We start from the raw sequence: 10,792 nt of genomic DNA on the forward strand, positions 1-10,792 counted from the left end.
ATACCCCCCCCCACCAATCAGAATGGCTAAAATGAACAAGTCAGGAAACGACAGACGTTGGCGGGATGCGGAGAAATGGGAACTCTCCTACACTGTTGGTGGGAATGCAAGCTGGTGCAACCACTCTGGAAAACAGTATGGAGGTTCCTCAGAAAGTTGAAAATAGAGCTACCCTATGATCCAGCAATTGCACTATTGGGTATTTACCCCAAAGATACAAATGTAGGGATCCGAAGGGGTACATGCACCCCGATGTTTATAGCAGCAATGTCCACAATAGCCAAACTATGGAAAGAGTCAAGATGTCCATCGACAGATGAATGGATAAAGAAGATGTGGTATATATATACATTGGAATATTATGCAGCCATCAAAAGGAATGAAATCTTGCCATTTGCAACAACGTGGATGGAACTGGAGGGTGTTATGCTTAGCGAAATAAGTCAATAGAGAAAGACATGTATCATATGATCTCACTGATATGAGGAATTCTTAATCTCAGGAAACAAACTGAGGGTTGCTGGAGTGGTGGGGGGTGGGAGGGATGGGGTGGCTGGGTGATAGACACTGGTAGGGTATGTGCTATGGTGAGTGCTGTGAATTGTGCAAGACTGTTCAATCACAGATCTGTACCTCCAAAACTAATACATCATATGTTAAAAAAAAAAAAGAAGAAGAAGAAGATAGCAAGAGGGGAAAAATGAAGGGGGGGTAATTGGAGGGGGAGACGAACCATGACAGATGATGAACTCTGAAAAACAAACTGAGGGTTCTAGAGGGGAGGGGGGTGGGAGGATGGGCTAGCCTGGTGATGGGTATTAAAGAGGGCACGTTCTGCACGGAGCACTGGGTGTTATATGCAAACAATGAATCATGGAACACTATATCAAAAACTACTGATGTAATGTATGGTGATTAATATAACATAATAAAAAAAAAAAAAAAGAAAGCAATCCCACTGACAACAGCATCAAAAACAATAAAGAGCTTAGGAATAAATTTAGCCAAAGAGGTGAAAGATCCCTATACTGAAAACTAAAACACATTGATGAAAGAAATCAAAGAAGAGGAATGAAGGGAGGATGGTGGAGTGGGACGAACCTGAGCTCACCTCACCCCATGGCACACTGAGGCAACAATTACATATATGGCCACTAACTCTGAAAATAAACTGAAGATGGCTGAACAGATCCTCCACAGCTAGCCGTAGAATGAAGGCCATATCAAAAAGGGTAGGATGAGCAGAAACATATTCAGGAACCAAACCCCTGACTCAACTAACCAAAAACAAGAAGGACATCACAAGCACAGAGGAGCAAGAAGATCAGACCCCAAGACTAGACTCCTCCAGCCCTGGGACCCACACTGGGAAAAGGAGTCCCCATACGGTCTGGCTTTGAAAATGAATAGGGCTGATTTTAAACTCTGGGAGAGCCAGAGATTAAAAAACTGAGACACTGTCCATAAAGACCCAGCATGCTAAATAACGCACCCCAGACACAGCACAAAAGCAACAGTTTGAAAAGTACCTGGGGCACGGGTTAAAGAGATTTACTCAGTAACCTGAGGACATTTGCCAGAGAGACAGGAATCTGCAGGAAACTTCTTGGGAACAAAAGTGATGGTGGGCGCCATTTTCTTGCCCTCCCCAAGCCCAGATAGCCAGACACTTTTGGGAGCCAGTTTTAATACACTCCCATCTACCCTGCTAGCGCCACGTGCCTTCCCTCAGTGTTGCCCTGGGCTCAGTCTCACCCAAACCATCTGCCTTGGCAAGCACCCTGCCAAAGCAACTCCTGCCATGGGGACAGTGGGGAAGATAACCACACACACCAGCAGGCACTCAATTCCTGCAGCCAGGTCTTTTACCTGCCTGCACAGGGAGCAAACCTTGCCCTCTTCAGTGCGCCCACAGCTGTCACAGCAGCTAGCCGCAGACAGCCAGGCTACCCACCAGCAAGCCCACAGCAGCGGCAGCCAGGCCTCTCAACAGGAAAAACAGCAAACGTTGCCCGATGTGCCTGCAGTAACCAAAGCAGGACGCTGAGCCAGCTGAGCTAAGTAAGGTGAGCTAACCCCACCCACCAGCATGCCCACAGCAACTGTAGCTCAGCCACAATATGAGAGTGCACACAGCCTACACAGGGGCACCTGGTCAGTGACAAGAGGGGATTGTGCTACAGGCCACCACAGGACCTCTTCTACACAAGGACCATACTTTTGAGACCAGGAGACACACCCATCTAACACATACAAACAAACAGTTAGAAAAAAATGAGAAGATGGGGCGCCTGGGTGGCTCAGTTGTTAAGTGTCTGCCTTCAGCTAGGGTCATGATCCCAGGGTCTTGGGATCGAGCCCCACATCAGGCTCCCTGCTCCACAGGAAGCCTGCTTCTCCCTCTCCCACTCCCCCTGCTTGTGTTCCCTCTCTCGCTGTGTTTCTCTCTGTCAAATAAATAAAACCTTAAAAAAAAAAAATGAGAAAACTGAAGAATATGTCCACAATGAAAGACAAGACAAAATCACAGAAAAAGAGCTAAACAAAATGGAGATAATATACTTAATAAAAAGAAAAAAGTAACAATTATAGATATTCAACTGGACTTGAGAGAAGAACAGATGAATTTACAACTTTGACAGAAATAGAAAATATAAAAAATAACCAGTCAGAGCTGAAGAATACAATAACTGAGAGGACAAATATGCTAGAGGGAATCAAGAGCAGATTATAGAATGCAGAAGAATGGATCAGTGATCTGGAACACAGTGTAATGGAAAGCAACCAAGCTGAACAGCAAAAAGTAAGAATAGGTTAAGGGACCTCTATAACATCCTCAAGCATAATAAATGTTGTATTATAGGGATCCCAGAAGAAAAAGAGAGAGACAAGGGAGCAGAAAACTTATTTAAAAAAATAATAGCTAAAAATTTCCCTAATCTGGGAAGACATCCAGGTTCAGGAAACATGAAAATCCCCAAACAAGATGAACCCAAAAAAATGTCCACACTGTGATACATAATAACTTAAAATGACAGAATTTAAGATAAAAAGAGATTATTAAAAGCAGCAAGAGAAAAGCAAACAGTTACATACAAGGGAAAGCCCATAATGCTATCACCTAATTTTTCAGCAAAAACTTTGCAGGTCAGAAAGGAATGGCAGGACATATTCAAAGTACTGAAAGAAAAAAACTTAAAACCAAGAATACTCTAGGGGCAAATGGGTGGCTCAGTCTGTTAAGCGTCTGCCTTTGGCTCAGGTCATGATCTTGGGGCCCTGGGATTGAGCCCCGCGTCGCACTCCCTGCTCAGCAGGGAATCTGCTTCTCCCTCTCTCTCTCTGCCCCTCCCCAGCTTGTGCTCGCTAACTTGCACTCTCTCTCAAATAAATAAAATCTTAAGAAAAAAAATTACACTGCAAGATTATCTATCATTCAGAACTAGAGTTTTTAAAGAGTTATCCAGATGAACAACAATTAAAGGAGTTCATCACCACTAAACCACCCTTACAAGAAATGTTAAAGGGAATTCTTTAAATGGGGGGGAAAAAAAAGACAATAACTACAAGTCAGAAAATTGTGAAAGGAAAAATATTTCACTAGTAAGAACAAACATATAGTAATGGTAGTAGGTTAGTCACTTTATAAAGTCAGTAAGGAAGTTAAAACACAAAAGCAATAAAATCAATTATATCTACAAAAATTAGGAAAAAAAATTAGGGGACATAAAAAATAAAAAGATGTAAAGTATGACATCATATATATAAAACATGGAGAAAGGAAGTAAAAACTTAGTACTTTTAGAATGTGTTCAAACTTAAACAACCATCAAGTTAATAGGGACTGCTATACATTTTTGATGTTATAATATGAACCCCATGGTAACCACAAATCAAAAACCTATGATACACAGAAAATAAAGAGAAAGAAAGCCAAACATGGCACTAAAGAAAGCCACCAAACAAGTTAAGAAAGCAAGAGAAGAAGAAAGGAACAGAGAAGAACTACAAAACCCACCAGAAAACAATTAATGAAATGGCAATAAGTACAATACTATCAATAATTACTTTAAATGTAAATGGACTAAATGCTCCAAACAAAAGATATAGGGTGGCTGAAATTGATTAAAAAAAAAAACAACAAGACCCATCTATATGCTGCCTACAAGAGACTCACTGCAGAACTGAAGACACACAGACACTCAAAGTGAAATGATGGGAAAAGATATTCCATGCAAATTGATGGGGGGAAAAAAAAAAAGCCAGAGCAGCAATACTTACATCAGACAAAATAGACTTTAAAACTAAGACTGTAGGGGTGCCTGGGTGACTCAGTCAGTTGAGCATCTGACTCTTGGTTTTGGCTCAGGTGGTGCCCTCACAGTCATGGGATCAAGGCCTGCATCAGGCTCCCTGATCAGTGAGGAGTCTGCTTCAGATTCTCTCTCCCTCTGCCCCTCCCACTGCTCATGCTCCCCCCACCCAATAAATAAATAAAATCTTTAAAAAAATAAAAAATAAAACTAAAACTGTAGCAAGAAACAATGGCATTACATGATGATAAAGGGGATCAATCCAACAAGAAGATAAAACAATTGTAAATCTCTATGCACCCAACATTAAGGCACCTAAATACCTAAAGCTAGTATTACAGACATAAAGGGAGAAACTGACAGCAATACAATATAGCAGGGCCCTTTCATACCCCTCTTAAATTAATGGATGGACCATCGAGGCAGAAAATCAATAAGGAAACAGTGTCTTTGAATGACACATTAGACCAGATGAACTTAGTAGATACATACAGAACATTCCATCCAAAAACAACAGAATACACATTATTTTCAAGTGCACATGAAACAATCTCCAGGATAGATCATGTTAGACCACAAAACAAGTCTCAAATTTAAGAAGACTGAATCATATCATGCATCTTTCCCAACCATAACAGTATAAAACTAGAACATCAATTAGAAGAAAAAAATGGAAAAAAACACAAACACATGGAGGCTAAGCAACATGCTACTAAACAACCAATGGGTCAACAAATAAATCAAAAAGGAAATAAAAAAATATATGGAGACAAATGAAAATGGTAACACAACAGCCCCAAATCTCTGGAGCACAGCAAAAAGCAGTTCTTAAGAGGGAAATTTATAATGATACAGGCTTACCAAAGAACCAAGAAAAATCTCGAATAAACAATCTAAACTTACATCTGAAGGAACTAGAAAAAGAACAAAGCCCAACATTAAAAGGAATAAAATAATAAAGTTTAGACCAGAAAAAATTGAAACAGAGAATAAAAAAAATAGAAAATAACATTGAAACCAAGACCTGGTTTGCTGAAAAGATAAAATTGATAAACCTATAGCCAGACCCATCAAGAAAAAGGAGGACTCAAATAAATAAAATCAGAAATGAAAGAGGAGAGGTAACAACACCAAAGAAATACAAAGGATTATAAGAGACTACTATAAAAAATTGTATGACAACCTAGAAGAAAGGGATAAATTCCCAGAAACATACAATCTTCCAAAACCGAAGCAGGAAGAAATAGAAAATCTGAATAGACCCCTTACTAGTAATAAAGTTAAATCAGTAATTTTAAAAAACTCCCAACAAACAAAAGAATAGATGGATTCACAGGTAAATTCCACCAAACATGTAAAGAAGAGCTAATACCTGTTCTCCTCAAACTATTCCAAAAAAATAGAAGGAGGAGAGCTTCTAAATACATTCTGTGAGGCCAGCATTACCCTGATACCAAAACCAGAAAGATACTGAAAGACAGACAGACAGACAGAAAACAAAAAAAAAAACAAACCACAGACCAGTATCCCTGATGAACCCACATTCACATGGTCAATTAATCTAAGACAAAGGAGGCAAGAATATACCATGGAGAAAAAACAGTCTCTTTAATAAATGGTGCTGGGAAAAGTGGACACCTACATGCAAAAGAATGAAAAGGGACCACTTTCTTATACAATACACAAAAATAAACTCAAAATTGATTAAAGACCTAAATGTGAGCTCTGAAACCATAAAACTCCTAGGGAAAAAAAAATAGGCAGTAATTTCTCTGACATCAGCCATGGCAACATTTGTCTCAATATACCTCCTCAAGAAAGGAAAACAAGGGCGCCTGGGTGGCTCAGTTGGTTAAGCGACTGCCTTCGGCTCAGGTCATGATCCTGGAGTCCCAGGATCGAGTCCCGCATCGGGCTCCCTGCTCGGCGGGGAGCCTGCTTCTCCCTCTGACCCTCCCCCCTCTCATGTGCTCTCTGTCTCTCTCATTCTCTCTCTCAAATAAATAAATAAAATCTTTAAAAAAAAAAAAAAAGAACGGAAAACAAAAGCAAACATAAACTACTGAAACTACATCAAAATAAAAAGCTTTTGCACAGCAAAGAAAACCATCAATAAACAAAAAGGCAACCTACTAAATGGGAGAAGATATTTGCAAATGATATATCAGATAAGGGATTAATATCCCAAATATATAAATAACTTAATAGAACTCAATGCCAAAAAAACAACTAGTCTGATTAAAAATGGGTCAAAGACCTAAACAGACATTCTTCCAAAGAAAACATACAGATGGCCAATAGACACATAGGATGCTCAATATCACTAATCATCAGGGAAATGCAAATCAAAATCACACTGAGATAACACCTTACACCTGTCAGAATGGCAAGACTCAAAAAGAGGAAAAGGAACTCAGCAGCATTATTTATAAAATCCAAGATATGGAGACAACTAAGTGTCCATCAGTAGATAATAAAGTTGTGGGGTGTGTGTGTAATAGAAGGAGGAAATCGTGCCATTTGGGACAACATGGATGAACCATGAGGGCATTATGTTAAGTGAAATAAATCAAGCAGAGAAAGATAAATATTGTATGATCTCAACTTTTTGTGGACTCTTAAAACAAACAGAAGAACTCATAGAAAAAGAGATCACACTTGTGGTCTTATGGTTACTGGAGGAGGGGTAATTGGATGAAGGTGGTCAAAAGGTACAAACTTCCAGTTAAAAGATAAAGAACTAGGGATATAATATATTACATGATGAAAATAGTTAACACTGCTGAATGGCATAGATGAAGGTTGTTACGAAAGTAAATCCTAAGATTTCTCATTACAGGGAAAAAATTTTTTTTTCTATTCTTTGTATCTACATGAGAGGAAAGATGTAAACTAAATTTACTGTGGTAATAATTTCATGATATATGAAGTCAAATCATTGGGCTGCACACCTTAAATTTATTCAATGCCATATATTAATTATATCTCAATAAAACTGAAAAATTTTTTTAAACGTAATCAAGATTCACGCTTAAAATTCACCAGACTTCCAACTTCATTTATAAGAGAAACTAAGGTAGTCTGCTTACTTCACTGTGTCCCCCACTAAACAATGTGCTCCCCCAAAGGCCAGAACAGGGTCTTGTACTTCTTGTACTCAATACCAGGCACCCAGGTCAGTTACAGTGCCTGGCAGACAGTATGTGCTCAGCCCTACTCTCTCTTCAATCTCACCCATTCCCCCAGGTTGAGTTATCACTTTTACCCAATGTTTCTCACTTTAGATACGACTGCGTACTGGGTACCTACACTCGAATTTCAAAAGCACCTCAAATTTAATGTGTACAAACAGACGTTTACTTCTGCCTCCCTTCCAATCTCATCTTACCTACGCCTGCCTTTTCTTCCCTCACCTCCCCTCTTCCGCGCCCCCGCCAAAAAAAACCAAACAAACAACAACAACAACAAAAAAAACCTGTTCCTAAAATTAAGCTTCTCTGTCTTGGTATAAATGGGACTACTCTCCTCCACTCAACTGCTCAAGCCAGAAACCTGAGAAGCAACACTGATTTCTCCTTTTAAACTTAAAGCCAAAGCCGTAACCAAGCCTATCAATCCTACCTCAAACATGGGTTTCCAAACTACATGTGTTCAGTCTCGTTTCTGGACTTTTGCTTATATTGTTTCCTCTGCTTGAAATGTTTCCTGTTTTCTCACTAGCATGGTTAGCCAGGTCTCAGCTCTGGTCCTAATTTCCAGGAACCCTTCCCTGTCCTTGCCACCAAGTTTGAGTGCCACTCTTATGTGTGTTCCTCTATCGCGACCTGGGTCACACTGCATTGCCACTTCCCCGCTGGGCCATGAGTTCCTCAAAGACAAACCCGTTTAGTTGGCCGTATCCCCTAAACGTAGCACTGTGCTTTGCAAGGAACCGAGCTCAGGCCCTGTTGGTTGATTGAGTGAACCAATGACAAAGGCGGGCGATGACCCCGCAGGTACAAGGTACAGAAGGGAGCCGGCTAGCCTAGGGCGCACTGCTAGAGGAGCCGGGGACGGAGGTGCGCCATGGGGTCCGCGTGGTTCTCGCCAGCCAGAAGCAGGCTCTAGGTCTCCCAGGAGAATGTGCCAGCGGACGTCTGGCAGGTCACTTACTCGCCTCAGACGCAAGCCGACGGCATGGCAGGCCCGCCCCGCAGGGCCCGGCCAGTGGCTGGAGCAGGGCGCGGAGCTGGGGCTGACTTCGGGCCCGGACACGAACCCGCTCCGTGCTCCGAGAACCTGTCAGGAGGCTCCACAGCGACGCAGACGCTCTCAGGGTCGCCATGATTATCCGGGGCCACCTGCGCCGGAAGCGGCTGTGAACGATTTCGGGTCTCGCGAGGTTCGCGCAGCATTCTGGGAAATGTAGTCTGGTTGAGGGAGGCAGGGCTACGCAACTTCATAATTTTCTTCTAAACCTCTTCTTCACACGTGGAGGATGTTCGTGTCCTCTGTATGCGTAGAGCCAAAGATAAAACTCCACCATTTCCCTTAAATGCTCTTTTTTCCTGGACCTTTCCTTCGTTCCATGGCTCTAACAAATTTCCATTTCCTGCCCAAGTCCTTTCTCCCAGCCACAGGTTTAAATCCAACTGCCTATTCGACTTACCCATTCAAACTTATCACAGACCCTCCCCCACGACAAATGTAACTTCTGATTCCAAAGCCTGATTGTCACCACCACCTTCATCCCCACCCACTCATACACCTCATTCTGTCTCAGAACCTTACTCCTTTACTTCCTTTTCTCAATTTATGATTATTTTGCTTATTTTTCTTATCCCATGAAGACGATCACTCTACATATTTTATTGTACTGTCACCTAACCTGGTACATCTCTATGCACAGGAAACCTTGGTTGAATAAATGACTAAATGAATGATTAGGTGATCCTGTTATTTTTTTCCAGCTGTCCAGGATGTGTAGGTCTTTCTCTTCCCTATAGTTTGATGCCTATGCTAAGAACTCATCGCAAGGCCTAGCTAAAGGAGGATGTTAACACTTGTTTGAATTAGTTGGACAAGTAGACTCATTTCCTAACCTTTCCTCTTTTCCACCACTGCACATTAAGAGCTGTTTCTGAACACACTCCCTGTTTGGGTGGAGGAGAGAGCCCTTGTCTTGGTGCTACATTCAGGCATGGCTGCTGCCCTGTGCCTCCCAACACTTCCTCTCACACCTACACGAGAGCAGGTGTCAGGGAGTGGTAGTGAGAGGCATGCAAGTGTCTCCCAGCCCATGCCCTTTCTCTAAGGATCGCCACCTATTTCTTTCCCATAGGCAATGCTGAAAGGATAGGCTTCACAGGCTGTGTTTTTCATATTAACATCCCCCTGGATAATACTGTTTGAACAATGAGTGGACACCTAATGCAGGAGGAATGAATCCATTGACTGCTGTATTAGTCCCCTGTAGCCACTGCAACAAATTACAACAATCTGGTGGCTTAAAACAACATGAATTTATTCTCTCACGGTCATGGATACCAGTAATTTGAAATCAGTTATCACTGTGCCAAAAGCAGAGTATCAACAGAGCTGTGCTCCCTTCAGAGGCTCTAGGGGAGAATCTGTTCCTTGTCTCTTCCAGCTTCTGGTAACTGCAAGCATTACTTGGTTTATGGCTGCATCACTCCAAGCTCTGCCTCTATCATCACATAACCTCTTCTGTCTGTGCCCAATCTCCCTTTGCCTCACTCTGATGAAGATATGTATGATTCCATTTAGAACCTGCCTTGATAATCCAGGATCATCTCCCCATCTTAAAATCCTTAACTTAATCACTTCTGTAAAGACTGTTTCTATAAAAGGTAACAGTCTCAAGTTCTAGGAATTAGGTATCTTTGGGGAAGGAAGGACATTTTTCAGCTTACCCCAGCTGTCCAAGCACCGAACAGGTTTTCTCTTAATATTCAAACTACGAAACACAGAAACTATAGTTGAAGGCAGAACCTTGAAATTAATTACTATTTAGAATTAAGTTTGGAGCTCCCTTTCTCAACAATATACTCCCTGATGAGTGAGCAGAGAAAGCCAGTTCACAGAAAAAGGCAGGAAGACGGAGCAGAAGCAGAGATGGCAGACTATGTGCTTTGAAAAAGAGAGAGATGGGGAAAGGCGCTATCTTGGTGAGAGACCCTCCCCTGTTCCTTTCATTAATCTCCTTTACTTGGGGTCACACTAAGTCTTACTGACATGTATCAACCAAGATTCCTGGTTCTAGCTGTAACCTCGGACAGATGCCCACATCTTTCAGAGTCTCAGTTCCTCACCTACAAAATGGGTATAATGAGAGCACTTATCTTGCAGACTTTGAGGATAAAGGATTTTCAGGATTTGATGCCTGGTATTTCATAAATGGGGTGGGTGCAAGACGATTGGGTGGCAGCAAGTCAGCACCTTTCTGAAGATCTTCAGAAGGAAAATTTCAGAGAGTTACA

The 10,792-nt window shown here is 41.6% G+C and overlaps 1 protein-coding gene across 2 annotated transcripts in view; it reads right to left on the minus strand.

Annotated features, from left to right (window-relative positions):
• MRPS22 (mitochondrial ribosomal protein S22) overlaps nucleotides 1-8,664 on the minus strand; it is a 28,089-nt gene extending 19,425 nt beyond the window's left edge. For both annotated transcript variants that reach the window (XM_045903672.3, XM_045903671.3), the window contains exon 1: nucleotides 8,466-8,664. In XM_045903672.3, the coding sequence (XP_045759628.2) occupies nucleotides 8,466-8,637 (172 nt within the window). In that variant the 5' untranslated portion in view covers nucleotides 8,638-8,664. The remainder of the gene's footprint in view (nucleotides 1-8,465) is intronic.
• Nucleotides 8,665-10,792: the final 2,128 nt, after the last annotated feature.

This window comes from Mirounga angustirostris, unplaced genomic scaffold (genome assembly GCF_029215605.1).
Source record: "Mirounga angustirostris isolate CCGP_5_RB_7025 unplaced genomic scaffold, mMirAng1.0.hap1 SCAF_1, whole genome shotgun sequence".
Taxonomy (NCBI): domain Eukaryota; kingdom Metazoa; phylum Chordata; class Mammalia; order Carnivora; family Phocidae; genus Mirounga; species Mirounga angustirostris.